The 20983-nt window shown below is 41.1% G+C and overlaps 1 protein-coding gene across 2 annotated transcripts in view; it reads right to left on the minus strand.

Annotated features, from left to right (window-relative positions):
- The window catches only part of WASL (WASP like actin nucleation promoting factor), a 42243-nt gene extending 22379 nt beyond the window's left edge, over nt 1-19864 (minus strand). Inside the window, exons 1-2 of one of the 2 annotated variants that reach the window (XM_048500238.1) lie at nt 19210-19864; nt 175-309 (exon numbers count right to left, since the gene is read on the minus strand). In XM_048500238.1, coding sequence (XP_048356195.1) covers nt 175-309; nt 19210-19326 — 252 coding nt within the window. In that variant the 5' untranslated portion in view covers nt 19327-19864. The remainder of the gene's footprint in view (nt 1-174; nt 310-19209) is intronic. The other variant, XM_048500237.1, reaches the window with a different exon arrangement.
- Nucleotides 19865-20983: the final 1119 nt, after the last annotated feature.

The following is a 20983-nucleotide window of genomic DNA, read 5'->3' on the forward strand; positions in this document are numbered from 1 at the left end:
TTTTCAAGTATGACAATATGTACCAGGCAAAAAAGAAACACATTGTCCCTACAGAGTTTAACAACTTCTTAAATGCAGAGAGCAGTTTTAACATTTTTGCTTCCTACCCTTCCTCCATCTCTATCCGTCTACAGTAGAAATCTTATTGTGTGCTTCTATAGCAGAGATTCTTACCTTGATATCATATATTCTGATAAAATAAGACCTCTGTGGATTGTCTTTCACAAGGCAGGCTACACCACAGCACTTCTTTGACCACACTGCATTGCGATCTGCTGCATAAATCTGAGTAACTGCGGAACACATTGTCTGGAAAAAGAGAAAAGGGGTTTTAGGGTTTAGAATGGACCATTGTACCACCATCTTTTGTATGACAGACTACAAATCAAAAAATGAATTTCATCCATTAGTTACTGATTAACACTTGAGGGTTTTTTTTGTTAGCAGCAACAGAATTCTTAACCTTATGGGAGGCCCCTGAAGAAGACAGGCCAAATAATGCCATATATTAGAGTCTCTAAAGACTCTAAATATATATACAGTACTTGTCCAGCAAGTATCTGCGAACTTAAAAATTACACAAAATAATAAAATACACATGAACAAGAGATTCAGTAAACCTTGATTTGATGATGAGTGTCTGCAGACCAAAAAAGAATTAATTTCTCTATATATAACTTCCCTAAATTGTGACTTGGATATGAGAGCAGAGATGCAAATGGCATTAAAAGGACAAAAAAACTTTATAAACAGATCATAACTAGGAAGAAGAAACAATATACTGAGATTCGATGGCAAGAACTTATTCAAGCTGCCCAATTTTGGAGGCTTTTATCAGAACAGAGACAAAGATTCTCTTCTTTGTCAGGCTCCTGTATACCTGCGAATAAATGGACAGAATTCTTTCAGAACCACTATGATGACTATATTTCTCCCTCAATGGGTCCTATAGAAAATCTACAAAAGTGGCACTCTGTTACACCCAAGGAAATAAAATCACACATAAAACATTTTATAACTGGTAAAGTTCCAGGTTAGATGGAATTCCCTTGGAGCTTTTGAAAAGAGAATATAAATTGGTGGGCGGAAGACCTGGCCAATCTATTTACATATGTAGATACAACTAGATGTATTCCAAAAGATTGGGGTGTGGCTATTATTGTTCCTATCTATTAAAAAGGCAGTAAAAGAGATCCGGCTAGCTGTGGGTCAATTAGCTTGCTGAACATAATAAGTAAAATTTACTCAATACATCTATTGGAGAATCTTGAAATCTGGATAAAACAAGAACATTGTATTGCATTGAAGCAAGCATGATTTAGAGAAGGAAGATCTACAACATAAAACTGTTTGGATTTACAACATTTAATATAGAAATATTACTATAAAGGCCCAGTGTCGCTGTATGCGGCCTTTATTGATCTGAAACCAGCTTTTAATTCAATATCCAGGCAAAAACTTTGGGAGAAATTAGACAGTTCTAACATAGATAAAAGGTTTATCATCTTATTCTATAAATGGAGTGGTAGAACATATGAGGAATCATGATTGCCATTCCCCAAAGCATACAACTAGACATTTACCAGTATTACTTTATGCTGATGACACTCTCCTTTTATCTAGAACACCTATTGGTCTAAAGAGAGCTTTAACCATTTATGCAGCATACTGTAAAAGGGAACATCTTATAATTAATTTTATTAGAACTAAAATATTGGCTTTTGGTAGTCACCCCAAAATGAGAAAGTGTAGGGCAAATGGTAATGAAATCAAACAGGTTACCAAATTCCAATATTTACGGGTAGTGTTCCAGGCTTCTGGAGCAAATGCAGCACATTGTACAAAAAGGACATAACAGGTGATATCCAGAATTTTCTACACTAAAGGAGGTCAATATATACCTACTGCATTAAAATCATATAACCCTAAAATATTGGCGCAACTATTATACGGTACTTATTCTGGTATATTTCGTCTTTATCCTTCCTGGAAAGATTTCTGCCTAAATTTTTCAGAGCAATCCTTCAGATGCCACCTAGAATTTCCAGTGCAATTCTACGCCTACGGGCATAGTGATACATCTCTTCCTGAAAAGGCAAAGCTGGAGTGGAGGGGAGAGAAGGAGGTTAGTAGAGTTGAAGGGGAATATAAGAATAGAACTAGAAATAGTAATAGAATTTGTAGAGAAACAGTGGTCACTAAGACCACTGCAACTGCACTCCCTGGAGACAGGAAGCAAATTAGCAAGCAGAGGGTGGGTCCACAGCACAGAGGGGAAACTCCAAAAAAACTTCAGAGCTTCCTGCCTCCCTGATTGGTGGACCAGCAAAACCCAGATGTCCTCTTGCTCAATGGAGAAATTCTTCTACCATCAGCCTACCAATGGCTAAAAATCTATCCAAACGCTAATGGCCTGTTAGCATTAATTGCACAAGATTCTTTTCAGTCTAGATGGATGAGTATAGTACATCTTGGACTAACAAAAATGGAACTGTCAACTAATAATCTTAGGTCAATAAAAGCAAAAAGCCTCATCAAACAGCGACTTAAAGATGTTGAACTTCAACAAGATTTAATGAAAATCCCGGATTTCCGGAGTCCTGAGACAAGGAGATTCATTATGTCTCTAGCATCTTATTTAGTAAATTTAGATGCTCAGCCATTCAGAAGGGCTTTTACTTTGGCCAGGTGTGTGGCATTACCATCAACAGTGATGGATGGTCGATATGGGACAATACCTCTAGCTGAAAGATTATGTGCATGCTCTTTGGGAGAGGTAGAAACCATGAGCCATATTTTTTCCTGATGTCCTTTTTATAATGAAATAAGAACAAAAATTATTCAACCTTTTATTCATAAATTTTCTTTTTGTTCCCAGGAAACTTATTTAGAAAAATTGTTAGAGGACACTGATAGTTACATATCCAAGCAAGTAGCATTATTTTGTGCTTATATTATTAAACATCATAAATAATTAAAATGAATTAATTTAAATCTCATATGTGGTTATTTGTTAATAGTTTTAATTAATTAGTAATTTATATAGAGGATTTAATTATTGTTTTAAAGATTATATAGTTTTTTATTAACAATGTTAAGTCTTATTTAATTAATTGTTGGTATCTGGTCTATGACTATAAATAAATAAATATACATAATAATACTTCTTAACCAAGTGTTCCCTAGAACAAATTCAAGGAAGGCAGTCACCTCAGTTATCTAGATAAGATTGTGTCATTTTAAGGTAGATACAGTACTGTCAATATGAGTCTAGTACCTTTGTTCAACAGCATTTACATCTGCAGATAAGTCACAGTTGTGAAAAGGTGAAAAATGATGGTTATGACTATATTAGGTGACAGTATGGATGATAACAAGATCAATAATCAAGGAATAACTTCAACACTTCAGAAAACCATTCCCCCATCAACCCTTTCATAAAGACTGTGAAAAATTGCATACTGCACTCGTCCCACTGTAAGCTGCATGAGATATCACTTAACCTAGCATAAAATACAATTCTACAAGGTTCTCTGAAAAACAGCAGAGTGCTTTTCTTTTCAGCTTGCCAGTGATATCTATTAAATGTTAGCCTTCACTATGCAGAGTAATTGCTCATTCAACTTCAAAAGAGACCACCTGTACTGAGTTAAAGTTTTTGTATTGTCAGTAACAGCATAACATACACATATGCAAAGCCAACCAAGCAAGATCCATCATTCAATTCATTTTGCACAGTGGAATTTTTCAAATTACAGGCCTGCAAGTCAACAATTAAACACAGCTCTATTTTTGTACTGCTCTCCTTATTATCAAGGGTACAAGAACATTTGCAAAGCAATCAACCCGCAACGTATGTGTTTATATCTTTCTTCTCTCCTGCCTCGCCTGAATTAAGTAAAGCTTAAAGAAAAGATGCAAGAACTGAAACCTGCCTACAAGTCATAGCCTCTGACTTGAGCACCCTTCTTTTACTGGGTAGCTGTGAGGTGTAATCAGACGTTACGAAAGAAGTGACACTGGCCAGATCTCACACATACCACGGGCTTCCACATACCATTAAAGGTGCTCAGAGTTATTCGGTACCTGTGTTTTTGAACTCCTGTTTGAACTCTCTGCTTTGCTTTTGTTTGTTCTGCAAAGTATTTACTGCTATAGACTGCAACGTATAGATTTTGCTGAAACTCCAGTTCCGCAAGACTGGATTGCATATGTTATTTGTACTCCTTCATTTCAAGGTTCAGGGAAGCCTGAATATTACCGGCAGAACTTCTAATTTATTCTGGTTTACCCTCTAAGACCAAAGCAGCCAGGACACCTCTAAGACATCAGTCAGGACACACTAAGCTCAGATATATTGCACATTATGGCTACTGAAATAGGAGGCCTATTACTGTTAGTGTCAATAGACTTGTACTAGCCACTTTATATTTGTTCTGAGACTTCTAACTAGTAGATTTTTGTTCAGCACTCCAAAAAGGTTTACCTAGAATTCCTTTTCAAGGTTCACTGTCTCCCATGTCAGAAAAAAGATGCAAGACACAGAATGTGTAAATGGAATTAGTTTTACTTATGGCTCATCTGCATCCCAAAATCACCTTCAATGTCAAGGTGCAAGCTACTTCTAACAGAAAGCCTGTCCCCCAACAGCATTTGGGCAACTCCACCCTGATTTCAAAATCATTCAGCAAAGCCACCCATTTTGTTTATATTAGGTCTGTGATGAGAAGTGCTTAACACATATACACAGCAAAAGTTGCCATTTAAGAAACTAACAATAGGCTGGTGTTGTATGGCTATAAGGAACTCACTCTCCCCTATCAAATTGGGCCTCTGAAGAGCTGCTTTGGAAAAGCTCCCATCATCATTACATGCTTTGGGGTGTTTACCAACCTAAACTGCCTCTAGTTCTATCCCCAGTTAGAGACTAATGAAACTGGACCAAGTCCAAATATAATAACCCCAACTATCAGCATGCAGGACGGCAAAGCAATGCCCATCCTGTATCAAGTCAAAAGATGCCCAAAATTGCTATTTGGCTTCAAAAGGAAATTGGCTATTCCCACATTATTCAGTAGGATAAGTGAGTAAGCCAGCTGCTACTTAAAGGTCCACAAGTTGGAAACAAGGCTATGTAAACTTATTCATCTGTCCTTAGATACCACAGGCTGGCCTGCATTAGGCACTAACCCTAGCCAAGACTTTTGTCCCCTCCACATTATAGAAACAAAGTCAGCCCACCCCCCTAAATGAGTGAATGTATTAACATTTTATTTACTTATTAAAATATTTTTACCCCACCCCTCCTCTTTGGCTCAAGGAGGCTTACAAAACCAATTTAAAACATACAAGGGACAATAAAAAGCACAATGCCTGAAGCCTTTAAAAGCTGCCCCCCCCCCCCCCCCCAAAGCTTTGTAGTGCTTCTGAAAAATGTCTAAAGATGAGGGACTCCCTAGGGACTCCTCAAACTGGCATACTCTATAGACAGAGGCTACAACATGGGTTCTGGAGGATAGTAAGAAAGTGACTAAAGTGGAAGGCTTTCACAGCTGGATTCTACTGGCTGTTGTGGGTTTTCCAGGCTGTGTGGCCGTGGTCTGGTAGATTTTGTTTCTAATGTTTTGCCTGCATCTGTGGTTGGCATCTTCAAAGTTTTATCACAGAGAGAAGTCTGTTACACACTGTTTCCAGTGAGAAAGGAATGTTTAGTGGGGTATATATTGTCCATGTCCCAGGGTGGGAAACCAATCAGTAAAAAACAACAACACAATGCAGTCAACTACACCTCTGCATAGCAAGTTCCACCCAAACACTTACTGACTGGTTCTTAAGGGGGGTAATAGTCAATAGGTGGCAGTTGGGGAAACACCTATGCTGACACATGGAGAGAGAAGGGCCATTAAAATGAGCTAGCATTCACTTGTCTATAGGTCACAACCAGAACCTTTCTAACTTTAAAAAAACCCTCATGTATTGTTATGCTATAAATCAGTGCAGTTAGAGCATTAGCAGAACTGGGAGACCCTCACTCAAATATTTATTTTGTGAGAAAAAAATGCAAAAGAGGAGAATAATTGAAGCAACTATGGGTTTGCACTGGGGAGCAATGGGGTGTATAAGTAAATAAAACACCCATACTTTTTTAGCAACCAAAAATGTGGGTATTAGAACTTTTTACTATAAGCAATAATATAAAAATATAGCACATACATATATTATATAAAATATAACAGCAGTGAATGCAGATCTAATTCTCATGGAGACACTACATGATTCTGTCTGGGCTGTACCACTTTTGGTTTCAGGAGGGGATCACCTCATGCTTTTCCACACAAACCGTTACATCCACACAATCTAACAGGTCAGTGAAGAGGAATCAGGTTCTATCTTAGCCTCGATGACTTGCTGTGTGTGGAGGAAGTTCAGTGTGTAGAGAAGCATTTAATCACGAAACTCTGCACCTGCCATGAAAAAGTGGTACAGATTAAATACATGTTTGTCTCCCTGAGAATTTTTCTTATTGTAATCAAAGCCCATATTTCTTAAGGTCTACTTTAAAGGATACAATGAAGGACTCAAGCTGTGTCAGAAACACAAGCATGGCATGTGGGAACAAGTGCCCCCACATAGTAAAGCTTTCTTTGCTTGCAGATAAAACCAACATATCCTTGTTGCAATAACGCATAACATTCTCACAAACTTGAAACAAACTGAATGCTGTTGTCATCCATAATCTACAACCTTTCCTCCTCATCCTGGGAAAAAAATCTACTTGCTTGCAAGGAAGCAGCAACAAAAATTTTAACACTTTATTTTAACCAAACACTGAACTACTCAAGGTTAGCAACAGGTTTATAAAACCTGTTAACCAATGAAAGCTGTGTATAAAGATCAAATAAAGGTTATATGAACAATGTCAATGTCATCAACATGTCCTCCCTTCTGCCTTTACTAAGTAAACTAAAATAAAGTTCTATTCTGCATGTTTTAGGCACTTGAAGAGCACACATGTAACATTATTTTAACATTAACATTTTTTTAAAAAATCAAATGTATATTTATTGCTGCAGCATATACAGCCATGTAGCTTTAATGTAACCAAATCAGTAGTGGGTTTCTAAATTTGAAAAGTGAGGAACATCAAGATAACAGTTCATTAACTAGAGAAGTAATTTACATACCAGAATAAAGGATTTTATTATGAAGTGGAAACATTGTCTTCTGCTTTATTATTTAAGGGCGTCAGTGAACTCTTGAACGTCTGCTCTTCACCCATGCCAGCCATTATTAGTTCAGGAGAAAATCTAATTCTTTGGTTCATTTTGGCACATGAAGAGGTACTAGATCTGTGGTAATGCAAACATGACATTACCAAAGCTATATTCACGAACCAGGTTGAGGAGCATGTCCACAATGATTCTGGATTCACATGACACACCATCCTGGGCCTTGAGGCCTTCATATTAGATATCTGAGAAGAGTTCTGTGCCTCCTGGATTCATGTAGGACCATTTCTGATCATGACCATACCACATTCAGCAGAACTAGCTTCAGCCTTCACTCCCCGCCTCCCATCTTCACAAGCCAACCAGAATACAAAAACAGCAAGGGGGGGGGGGGTTTCAAGCCAGTTGTAGCTGCTTCTGCTTGTATGCTATGTTTGTGATCAGAATTGGGCCTGCATCAACTGAGAGGTACAGAATTCTCATCATTTATATGATACATGTCCTGACAGCAACCTTTAGGACTTTATATTAAGTGAATAAGCCTCAAGATGGTTCATATGAGGAAGTGAATAGAGGATTTAAGATATTGACTGTCATCATATCAGCCATATAGAACTGAACACTATTCTTCGGGTACACCCTTTACCCCAGTTCTTCTACATTTAATAGGTGTTCGATGAGAAAAGAAGGAATGGATATGCTTCACTATGCCAACTGAATAGAGGCAAAAGAATAGCAAAAACCCCTTCCAATTTCTTCATGTTCACTTCATGCATTCAGCAATACCAGAGGAAGAAAGGGAAAGAAGGCTGTAGCAAAGCAAGCAATGATGAGATTCAAAACAATGATCAGTACTCTAGGCTACAAGCTATACTCTGTTCCACAGAAAGATGACAGTGAGGTCAGTTGATGTGCAGCAGTTGAGAAAATTGCATGCTTCTGCATTAGAATATAATTGTGGACAAATATGAGAATGACCATTCATTTGTAATTGCTGCCTTTGTCAAAATCATTATTCTGTGTTATTGTTATTGAATGGTACTTTGATATAAGAGCATTTATAGTTCATTGAACAACCATCACCAATACTTAGCAAAAGGCTGACACCAAACACCAATGAAATCGTGGAGGCAGGCAGGCAGGCAGGCAGACAGGCCCCCTTCTCAATGCTATGAGGTCATGGGTCCGTCCGGCAATCACTCACAGCTGGCAAAGGGATCTGGGTAAGGCCGGCTTGCAGTCCGCTGCTGTTGGTCAGTCGGCCCAGGCAAGGAGACGGCACCATCGGTGTGGCATGTGAGGAAGGTCAGCTGGGAGTAAAGGTGTGTGAAAGCGCCCCCTCTATTGGCCACCCCTTCAATGTAGGCCACCTTGGCCTCATAGGAGCTCGGTTACCCTTTTGAATCAAACAAGAGAAAACTCTGGCTCCTGTTCATAAGCTGTTTACTTTTGTCAGGCAGCTAACTGCAGTCCTGCAAGCTCCATCCCTTGCACCACACCAACCAACCTCTCCCTTTTACCGCTCTCAGGAGGTTCCCTCCCTCCTGGGAACTCCCTGCTCCAGTCTCCTAGTGGCTGGTGAGCTGTTTGTCATGCCCTGCTTGCCTGGGACTGGCTCTTCAGCCTTCCTGGCCTTCCTCCTTAAATGCAGCTTGGTTGAGGTTGTGCTGGCCCTGCCCCATTCTCTAAGGCTGCAGTGGGCTGCTGACTGCAACTTGGCAAAAGCTGTGCTATCTTCACCCTTTTCCCTGGAATTGCTGAGGGTTGCTCTTGCTGCAAAGGCCCACCTGTCATTTCTCTGTAGTTTCTCCCAGCTCCTGGCTTCCTGGTGGTAAGTCTAAGGTAAGTCTAAGGACGGGGCTGTTCCTGCTGGTAAGTCTAAGGACGGGGCTGCCAGTTGTAAGGTGCTCCAGAGTCCCTGGGTGGGCATCTGTGACAAGGAGAGGGGTGGAACAGGCTGACTGGAGCTGGAAGGCAGCACTGTCTCTGGACAATGTGTAACTGAGTTGGGTGCCAATGTTGTATAGTTAAACTGAATGGCAAAATGTATGTTTAATTTTCAAAAGGGGACGAGGTGGGGGACAGGCACTAGGCACTAGGACCCAGACAAAGCACAGATAGGCACTAGGACCCAGACAAAGCATTCTACAACAAACAAGGTCCAGCATATGGTGGATGAACATACAATCCTACTATCATCTTTCTGTGGAACAGAGTATAGCTACATTACACATTTAGGATCTTCCCTGCTGTACCCCTGAAAATCCTCTCAGGATCAGGGTACCCTTGTTAACAAAATGCACTATGGGATAAGGGGCTTCAGTGAAGGACCTGGAAATTGGCAAAATTACCTCTTCTTGGTTTTTGGCTGATGAAAGATATTTCCCAGAGTCCTTCATTTTAAGGAGTAATTGGAAATACAGCTTGCCTTTTATATAGTAGGATATGTGGACTACCCACTTGTGTCCCACTTAAACCAATGTAAAAGGGTATTTGATTGGTTTGTTGGATGATAAAGTTAACAACTGAGGAAATAAATCAAAGGCCCCTTGTATACTAAACATAAGTTCTTGGTGGAACTTATTAAACTTGGTAAGCTGTATCTAGCTGTTATTTTCTGCAGACAAAAGGGCACAGCTGCCAGTAAGTGTGTTGATGGGATCTGAAGTTTGCTGAAACCAAGTTGGGGGAGGAAGATCCTTTCTAGGGCCATTCTGGCATTTGAGGAGGGATTCATCAGGGCCTGGACTGGGTGACATGATGCCACCTGATTTTCATTAATCAGCTAAGCCTCACTGCTTGCTGATGTTCAATAGCAAGCACCCTATGACAGCCAGCATGGTGTAGAAGTTAGGGCTTCAAAGTAGGATCTGGGAGACCCAGTGCACAGTGGGGGCAAAAGCAGTTTATATTACTCTCCTCTTCTTTTTATCTTCACAATAATCCTGTTTTGCCTCAAATTGCCTCAAACCACCCAAGTGTGAATCCCTATTTTGCTGTAGAAGCTCCCTGAGTGATCTGGAGCCAGTGAGGACAAAAAGGAGAAAGGCGGGGTATGAATGAAGTAAATAAATCACATGACTGATGGGAGGTAGCTGGAGTGTAGGTTGGCAAATGGCTGAGAAGGAGGCAGGGAAAGGGAGACGATATATGGGTTGCAAAGTGGAAGGAAAGAGAAAATAGTGTAGGGAAGGGGATACAGGGGAAGGTGTGATGTCCTCCACAAGTTTTTGAGGGCTCCCTTCCATGCAAGTGGGGCATAGTTTTTCCAGGTAAGGACTGCAGGTGAGAAGGAGCTGAAACAGCAGCAGATAAATGTAGATTGGTTGTTGGGTGAGAAAGAGAAGGAAATAAGAAAAGGAAAGAGGCTATAAAGGATTCAGGAAAAGGAAACAGGAAATAGTGGGGGAAGAGGAAATGAGACACCTCCCACAAGTCCTTACAGGTTCCCATTTGTACTGTTTTAACAATTGTACTGTTTTAACAATTAGCAGTATTATCAAAATGCCCTCTGAAAAGTATAACAAACCATTCTGAAAAGGCATAGAAAGAAGGCATGGGCTAGGGATCAGGAATAAAAATATAGCACTGCTTGATGAATGTCAGTCTTTAGAACATCACAACAATTCCACTCTTTTTTTGCCAACAAGCCAACACTGACTAATGGTGATCCCCATTGGGTTTTCAAGGCAAGAGGTCTTCAGAAGGTTTGTCATTGCCTGTTTCCATGTCTTGTCCCTAGTATTCTTTGGGGATTTCCCAGTCAAATACTAGCAAGGGCAGAGCTGAGAGAATGTGACTGGGTCAAGGTCACCCAGCAAGGTTCCATGGTGTGAGTGAGCAATTGAATCTGGGTTTCCCAGGTGCTAGTCCAACACCTTAAACACTATGCCACGCAACCAAAAACCTTTTCAACAATGAGAAACAAAATGCATTATGCAAGTCAATGAGCTCCGTGAAGCTATCACAGGTGGCACCCTTCTTTTTAGTCCTGTTTGTCATCTGCTTAATGAGTTGTAATATTTATGCCATATCAAAATGTAGAAATTTAAGAACTTTTATCTTAATAAAGATGGTAATTTGTGTAAATTAGACAGTGCCACTATTTGGGCAGGATTATAAATTATAGTACAAACTACTGATAAGACTTCAGTAAAGCTAATAAGACTTCAATATACTAAAAATAAACTATTAAACAATTGTATATTGGACAGCAAGTTGTCCAGGAGAGTCAATCAAAAATCAGTGGGCTAGTTTTTAATAGTCTAATAATATAATACAGAGAACTTTCCCTTCCTCTCCCAAAATACTGGAATTGGAAGGCTCCCTTTGAAGTTGATGGGCTGGCTAGCAATCAACAGTCTAATACTTTAAACTTCTAAGGTAACTGATGCAGATCCATATGTGGTTTTAGAGAACAGAGAGCTGAATGAATTACCAATTCAATACAGTTATCACAACAATGACAGATTTCCCTTCCCTCCCTTTGTGCTTTTACCTGAAATTCTTAACTACATGTACTGAGAAGTGAGCCCAGAACCGTTAGGGGAACATACATGCTATCAGGGACAGCAAAATAAAGGCTAAAAGGAGATAATGAATTACTTCATCAGTGAGGCAACCCTCTCACTCAAAAGTGTCTTCTCTAGTTTTTTCTTCTGAGCATCCAAAAAGAGCTCAGTGGGAGATCTTCAGTCATACCTTAGCTAAAGGTTCCAGCAGGATTCACGTTAATGCCCTAGTGGGACACTTGCTGCAGTCAAAGCATTTTTCGTCTTATAAACTACCTTCTGACAGGCCTTTGTAGGCACATACTACTGTTTAAAATGCTTTTAAGGTACTGAAGTCATACAGTAACTACAAGCTATTGCTAAGCTACAAAAAGGAAGTTAATTTGTGGTATCTCATTCAAACCCACAGCACTACAGGATATTATTCTCTTTCACAATGTTAACCACAGAAATCAAGCGTTGAAGATCACTGCAGTTTCTCTGGAGTCAGAAGACAAGAGATTTCCAATAAGTTTGCTACACATGAGAACCAAAGGTCAGAATTAAAAATGTTTTCAGAAGACAGGTCCAAATTAATGTTATGTTTAAAATGATCTGCTTCCAATTCTGGACATTTGAAAAAAAATTGATGTTCCTTACAAACTAGCAAAAGTGCATCGACTTCTAATATCTATCAAAATAGGCAGCATTTTGGCCTAAGAACTACCATTTATCCTAAGAACTACCATTTATCCTCCAAATATCTCCAAATATGCTACATAGAGAAGTCTCACAGATTTCAGGCTCTTACTTCAAAACCACGGAATAGGTTTAATGCGTAGGTCAATCATGTAAAGTTTCATGGATGTTTAAAAAATTAGTGATACTGCAAGTTAAGGAAACACTTGTTTTCTTTTTGAAAGTATTTCTGTTCTTTTTGTGTTACTGTGACATGGAACGAAAATGTTAAAAAATGGTCTTATACTGAATTTGATATGCTACTTTACATTTAATGAATTTATTACCAATTTGTTATTTACAGAATTAAAAAGTATGTCATTAGAATTTCCAGAGAAATATCTTCACTCATCATTTTTATCAAGGTACACTGGGATGCTACAAATGTAGTTTGACTACACAGAAAAATAAGATTTCTTCAATGGACTTTGTTAATACGTGAGACAATAAACTTGGTACTTAATCAAACGTTGGCTAAAGAGCTCTTCGGGGGAGGGGTGGTATATAAAATTAATAATAAATAAATGTTGTCAAATAGTTTAAGCCATTGGTTTATTACAACTGTGCCAGGGGGAGAAAAGATTCACTATAGGTTTCTTGAAAATGCACTACTCCATTTGACATTTTAATAGTAGTAAATCTTTTTATTCTTGGCACCAGTTCACAGCATGAAAAAACAGGATGCAAAGCCAAGAGCTGAAAGCAATACAAACCAACTCACCAACCAATATTGGAAGTGGAAGAGTCACAAATCAACTGGTGTTAAGTTGCCAGCAGTATAAGTTAGATTCTGAACATCTTTTCTATTGCCAACAGGAGGGCAGGGGATTTTTTAGATTCTCCCTTCTCACTATAGACCACCCCAAGTGTAGGGTCTAGCTACCCTCAGAACAGAACTGGGAGCCACAGTAAGATTCAGCAGGAAAGGAGAAGGCAAGAGCTTGTTTCTGCAAGTATTGCTTTGTTCACATTAGACAAGGTCCACCTCTACGAATGAAAACATAATGTCTCAATAGACAGACATTAAAAATAAGACTGGCTTCTTTAAAAGACTAAAATCATACGTCACTCATACTTGTCTTTCCTGAAAATATTGACCTTAATCTGTTTTATCTAGTTTGTACCATTTACTCAAAGAACAAAATTCTGAATGTATCAACTGAATTAATCCTATGACTTCAGTATAGGAATTGCATACAACCTTGAATACTAGGAAAGGCAGTTCATTCTTCTGTGGAGACCAACCTCTCAGTCATGTGAGATTAACTGTGTGGCACCCCGGCAACGAGGACTGGTTGGCCACAAAAGGAGGCTGAGGTTATGGGGCACACACACCATATACGCTCTTGCTGCTCTATTGCCATTATTGGCCACTAGTGGAAAAGGTTGTTGTGTGGAGATTAACTTGCCTTCCTTCATTTCATGCACTGTTTCAAAAATATTCCATGGCTGAAAATACGCTGACTTCAGAGAGCAATAACTGCTTAGCTGAACCTGAGTAGGGAAGGAACCAGTGAGGTTATATATATCTCACCTCCCTGGGTCAAAATGGTACAGTAGTTAAGACGGGAAGATTCTAATCTGGAGAATTGGGTTCGTTCCCCATTCTTCCACATAAAGCCATCTGGGTGATCTTGGACCAGTTATAATTATTTCAGAACTCTCTCAGCCCTACCTACCTTTCAAGGTGCCTATTGTGAGGAGAGAAAGGGAATATGATTGTAACCCACTTTGAGATTCCCCAAGGTAGAGAAAATCAGTGTATAAACACCTATTCTTCTTTCTTCTCCTGCTTTCAGAAAATGAAGTACCGGTATTTGGCTAGCTCTGAATTTGAAGGGTTTGGTCTTAAATGCTAGCTTCCAGTGACATTTCATCAGGTCCAGGCAGCAGATGTCACTAACAGTTGGTTCCCGTCATAGAGACCTTTTAGATGATATGCAATTTGTACAGAATAGATAGCAGAATGCCAGAATAAGATGGAACAGAAGGCACAAAGCGGACACATAAGTGGTTATGAGCTTGAAGGATACAGATACAAGGAATTACAGATACAAGGTATTATAGGCCATGTATCCCATTACTAGTGGAACCCACAGCTGATTGAAGCTTCATCAAAAGGGCTGGTCAGATGTGATAATGCTTGTCATATTTTTATTCCATCTGTCCTCTGTGGAGTACAAGTGACCACATAATGTAGAATGATCTATTTCTTTGAAGAGCACTTTGGCACTTTAGCATATCACATGCATCCTCTGCAGACATTTTCTGCTCTGACCTGCAGGATGAAGTAATCAATATATTTTTCTTTTAGATTCAAAAGCTGGCCCATTCCCTTCACTAAAATAGTCTTGCCATACTAAACCCTTCCCCCCACCCCCAAACAACCAAGCATTAATTGCTTAAGTTACGAAACTTAAAATGGCATATATCGTAGGAATGCACTAGTTTATTACTGTTGGTCTATCAATGGATGGAAGAATACAAACCAGTAAGGAATCTTTATTTTATTAAGTCCAAGAGAAGTATACAGATGTGTACAAAGCCTTTATGCAGAAAACTGCCTGAAAAACTGGGAATCTACACAGTAATGGAACAACGCTGGCTGCACATACCCAATAAAAGCTAAAAGGGGGAATTAATTTATTTTTATTTTGTTCATTTACATCCTGCCTTTCTCGCCACTGGTGTCATTCTTCTTGCCTCCATTTTACCCTCAGAACCTAGGAGGCAAGTTAGACTGAGAGCATGTGACTGGCCTAAGATCACTTAGCAAAGCTTTCATGGCAGAGTGGGGACTCGAACCTGGATTACCAGGATCCCAGCCCAATGCTATCGCCACTATCCTACATGGGCCCAGAGGGAACAGTATAGTGTTGCATTCCACTGCTGGCCTTAAGTATGACCCTGCCTTTCTGAAGCAGATGATTAACACTTGTATTTTGCCCAAACAGTCATCTGGTAAAGCCATAACAAGTTCTAAGGTGTGTCACTGTGTGTTAGATTCTTTATTACAATTGTATGAGTCTGTATAGCACTGTTTGGTCTACTTGTTAGATTTCCAGAACAGGTAGATTTAGTGTTCTGCTACACAATAGTAGCTAGACAATACTGCACCAAACAACAATGGATATTTATAAAAATAAGGTATGCTATTAACTTACAAGGACTTAAAATTTAGCAGTACTACTGGAGGGGGGAAACCGAAAGAATTTACCTCCTCTTTCCTCCAAGAGTGTCTTCAACACTTATTTGAAATTAAAGTTACATGTTAATTTTGTCAGCAATAAACCTTATGCACCTCTAGTTAGCACTCATATATGCAATGCAGAACTGGGTTAGTACAAAGATGTCCAGGTATGAAGGAACTTAGAAATACATTTTAGATTTTTGCTGGCACCTGGAATATGAAATATTTTGAGTCTGACAAATATTTGTCAATAATATTATCAAAGAGTACTAGCAGTTTGCTCTCTTTGTTCCAATGTTGCTGCCTGAATATTAATTTAAATATCAATATTACCTATTCTGCAGTTCACTGCACAATCTGTTCTGATCTGACATCACCGTATGGGTCAGTAATGACCCAGTGCTTGCACACCATTACCTTTACGATCCAACTAAAAACTGAGTCCTTAATATTATGATAAATCTACATATATTTACATATGAATATTTCTGATGACAGCTCACTTGTTTTTAGACATGTGCTTGTGTCACAAGAAGACACTGTCCTGGGGCATTTAGAGGTAGGTAATGATAGAGAAGAGGGAATGATTATTCAAGATTGGTATCTGTTACTAAGCTTGTGTAAGTTCTTGCATTTGATTACATTCAAAAATCCAATCATTAAATTTTAAAACAGTTCTCAGTCAGTCAATCAGAACATTTTAACAGATTTACCATTTAAACCTCCAGCCCTAATTTTTGTCATAGTTACCCATTTCTTTTACCAGAACTTAATGCATCAGCAAATAAATGTTTCTAATTTGTTTCATAGCCTTGACTTACCAACTAAAGTAATATTCATGCAGTTCAGATATCTGTGCTCACTCTGCATTACAAAAAGCCAGGGCTGCCCCCCAGTGGAATGGTACTAAACACATAAAGGGTGGGGCCCCAATCTCCTGCATTGCAGCAACTGACAAGAGAGAAGTTGGCACTCTGCCTCTTGGCCCAGTGAAGATATATACTTCAAGGGACCTGAGGAATTCATGTCTTCCTCAGCACTTTGGAAGAGTTTTGGTTACTATTATTCTGTACCATTAATTTCCCAATGCTTCCAAAAACCATCACAAAATACCTAATAGTTCCAGAAACCAGCATAAAAAGGTTGAGAGGGAAATAAAAACAAATAAACTGTTTTATTAAAATTAAAAGATTTATTATTGGTTATTTTGGCATTGCTTTTTGAATATACATGGAGACCTATTATGTTAGCATATGCAAGTATGAGGTGAAGTAGGTTATTAAGATTGTGACTGCAAGTTCAAATTCCTGTTCAACCCAAAATTTAGAAGGAGGAGACAACTGAGAGAAACAGTCCGTAAGAGTCATACCAGAATGGCTACACTGACTAAATACTTACACATATTACCTTTTAAATGGATTCTTAACAGACTGGAAGTACAAAGCAGGCTTTGAATGCTCTGTACTGGGAAGGAAATAAGGGAGAAGTACCTTAAGCCTTCAGAGATTCCCATCTGTAGGGAGCCTAGCAAAAACAAAAGCAAGTCTCCCATGCTGTATTCTTGCCATGTCCCTGGAACTTGCATCTATCGCTAATAGTGCCAATTACTAGCGTCTTACAACCCAGTTCTCCAACTTTTAAAAGTGGGTCCTATTTCTAAACTCATTCCACTTTTTAGGACCAATCTGCAAAGCAACACCTTGTTAGTTTCCTCTTCTCCAATGTAAAATGCAAGAACTCCACATCAGTTAACTTTAAACATGTTTATTTTAACATATACATGCACACACACGTAATCAATAAAGTTTTATGTCATGGTACACTATATGTACAGCAAGACACAAATTTGTTACTGAGCTTTGTATTTTGGTTCATGTCCTCAGTAGCATCACAATTCACCTGCAAGAGAATCACACCCCACAGCACCACTACTGTCATCACTGGTGAACAATAACTTCACATGATCATCACCATTCTGACAGCATAGTTTGCTTATGATTGTAACAGATTGTTACTATTTGGGCTAAATCAAAGGACCTTAAAGATAAAAGATCTACAGGGATCAATCCAGAAGTTAACATAATTCATTTATTTCTGCCAAGAAATCAGAAGAAAATTCACATTTGAAAGAAAAAAGCTATTTTGCAAATCAAATCCCTACAGTAATACCAAACACAAAAGCTGGAGTTGCTTCCCAGTCTTGCTCATAGCTGCATAAGGTTTTTGGATTCCAATAATGGGGATTCTTGAAATGATATCTATCATGACACAGACATGACCCCATCCAGGTTATTTATATAGTTTTGCAGTTCCCTTCAGAAGTATCTCTACATGGGGAAATTTGTATCTGCCATGTGAGCCTATTGTTCAGGGAAACAAAATACAATACACTGCTGTTTTGCCTGTGCTGATCATGCCACCTCATTTCCTGAAAGTACTACAGGTGCAAGCAGGACAGAATTATTCTAGCCTGTTATAACTAGCTAAACTTTTACACACACATACAAAGCGTTGCAACAGCTTCATTGTTGACAAGCTTCTACTACAAACAGCCAAGCATTACTGTACAGTCTCTTCTGAAATATACCTGAGAGAGAAGGAGAATCAATCCAACCATCCTATCAGCGCCCTCCAAATGTCTACAAAACCAAGTGTTATAACTGTACACTTGGAAAGAGGCCGCTGGAGACTCACTGCCACATTAGGCCTATTTCCTGCAGTGAGCTTGGAGCAGTTTCAAATTGCCAATGGGAAGAAGAGGGCATGGAGGGGAAATGCTGGCACAAAAAGCAAAGAACGGTTTCACCCCATTTGAAGCCATCAGGTGCTTGTCTTGCTTCACTCCCAAGCAATACACTTCGGGGCTACTCACCTGTGCCCAAGCCTTCCAACCCCCATTCTAAAGATAAGAGGTCGTTTAAGCATCTCAGGTCGATGCTCTCCAGAGGACAAACACCAGGAACCGATCAACACCCACCTCCCTGCCGCCCCCAAATCACTTTAGCTGAAAGTGGCTTTTCCCCCTCTGGCTTTCCATAATGGGAAACCCCGGGAGTAGAGAGAAGTATTGAGAAAGGAAGGAAGCAAGCAGCTGTTACTTTCAAAAAGCCTGGCAAAGGCAATTCTGCCCTCTTCGGATGAAAAAGGGCAGGAAAGGGCTCCCCACAAGGGAGAAATGGGGGCAGAGGGGAGCGGGCGAGACCACATCTCCAAATGCTTCGACCTCTCCCCCACAACCCATGTCACAGTCACAGGGCCATCCTGAGCAGAGCCCATCTCCACCAGGAAGTCGCACTGCAGTCCACGGAACTGGCTTTCAGTCTACCCCCTGGAGATATACGCAGACACGCATTTTAATTTCCAACCTGGTGTTCACACGTACGGTAGGGCAGACAGGTCGGCAGCAAAGGGGCGAGCCCACAGGAGCTTCGGAGGAGCGCAGGCACACACCTTCCTCCCTGGGCCGCACTCTCTGCTGCCCCATCTTCCTGCCGACCCGCCCCAACCCCTCCCGGCTCCCGCTCAGCCCGCCAGGCCCGGCTCCCGCTCGCCCCCCACTCACCACGCATTTCTTGCCCAGGCAGCCGAAGAGGCTCTCGTTCTCCTGCGGGGTGAGCAGCAGGGAACCCACGTTGGTGACCCGTCGCGGCGGCGGGGGCTGCTGCTGGTTGCTGCTCATCGCGGCCGGCCGGGGGGCCTGGTCGCCTTCCCCGCTTCAGCCGCTCTGCTGCTCCCGAGGGCTGGCTCGGGCCCGGCGTCGCCCTGCGAGTGCGGCGGAGCAGCCTGGCTCACTGCGGTGGCGGCAGCATGGGGGCGGAAAGGGGCTGACTAGGCCGCTCCCGGGAGTCCCGGCAAAGGGCGCTCTCCCTCCTCGCCTCGTCTTTTGCGGCTGCTTCTTTCAAGCTCTAAACTTTCCTCTTCTCCCCGGCTCCGGCGGCACCATCCAACATGGCAGGGAGAAAGGAAGAGAGAGGGGAGCGGGCGAGACCAAAAGCCGAGGCGGAGGAGGGGAGGACGGCGCTTGCGGCTCTACAGCCGGCCCGGGGAACTCGGCCGAGCGCTCAGCCCAGAGGCCCGTCCGCGCCGCCGCCTTCGCCCTCCTTTTCCTGTTCCACCTCCTCTGCTGGAGGAAGCGGGAAGAAATTCAGTCTGGCGGCCGCAGAGCCGAGGCTGGCAGGAGGGAGCTGGCGTGTGGCGGCGGCCTTCCCTCTTAAATACCGGCCCGGCCGGTTCAGCCTGATGCTCTCGGCTGTCATCGGAGCAGGCGGCGTCGGCGGCGGCATTCAAGGAAGTCCGTGATTGTTTGCCGGAGAATGTTTACCGAGGAATGGAGACGGAGGTGCTGCTGCCGCTTTCAAGAGGGAGCAAAATGTTGAAGTATGTGGCTCTTCCGCCCGAGTGTGGCATGGAGGCTCTCCAAAGCCACTGTAGAATCACAGCCGTGGCGAAGGCCGCAAAAGAATAAACATAAATAAAGCATCTTTTCTGGACTTCGTTCTAGATCAGGTTCTCACTACCGCCACACATCAAAATTACCATCCGCAGAGGTGCGGGTGGTGATGGTGCAGCTGTGCACCTGAGATGTGAATCCTCATCATTTTGACAGGGACATTTTAAATCCCCCATGAAATCTCAATTCGTAAGAGGAGCACTGCTGTATCAGACCATTGGCCCATCCAGGGCAACATACTATTTCACGCACTGGTCAACCTGGAGAAGCAACAAATGAGACAGTGGTCAAGGCTACCCTGCACATGTTGCCTTCTGGCACTGATTTTCTGGACTTTGCATGCCACCTTGGCTTGTTGCCACTGATGGATCTGTCTAATCCCCAGATGAAGATTGATAGGCTAGTGGTTACCACTGCTTTCTATTGCACTAAATATCACAACTTATTTACTTGTTGAGTGAAGTATTTTTTGTATGTTACACTATGCCTGCCACAACAGTACTGTAAACACATACACACACACACACACACACACACAGAGTGCAGGCTCTGTGCTACAAGTCAATATTGTAGGAGCAACTCAGCTCAGAATTAACTAGCATCACCGGGGATGAATGTCTGCTCAGTCATTGCCTCCTTCCATACTGCTGTCAACTGGTAGTTGTTGCCACTGAAGGATCTAAATTCTAACTCTATGGCTCATTCCACACATGCAGAATAATGCACTTTCAAACTGCTTTCAGTGCTCTTTGAAGCTGTGCAGAATAGCAAAATCTACTTGCAAACAGTTCTGAAAGTGGTTTGAAAACGCATTATTTTGCGTGTGTGGAAGGGGCCTATGCCAAGAACCCCTGTAGCCACAATAGCAAACCAACTGTGGCTTGGC

Source organism: Sphaerodactylus townsendi, linkage group LG06 (genome assembly GCF_021028975.2).
Source record: "Sphaerodactylus townsendi isolate TG3544 linkage group LG06, MPM_Stown_v2.3, whole genome shotgun sequence".
Lineage (NCBI taxonomy): Eukaryota > Metazoa > Chordata > Lepidosauria > Squamata > Sphaerodactylidae > Sphaerodactylus > Sphaerodactylus townsendi.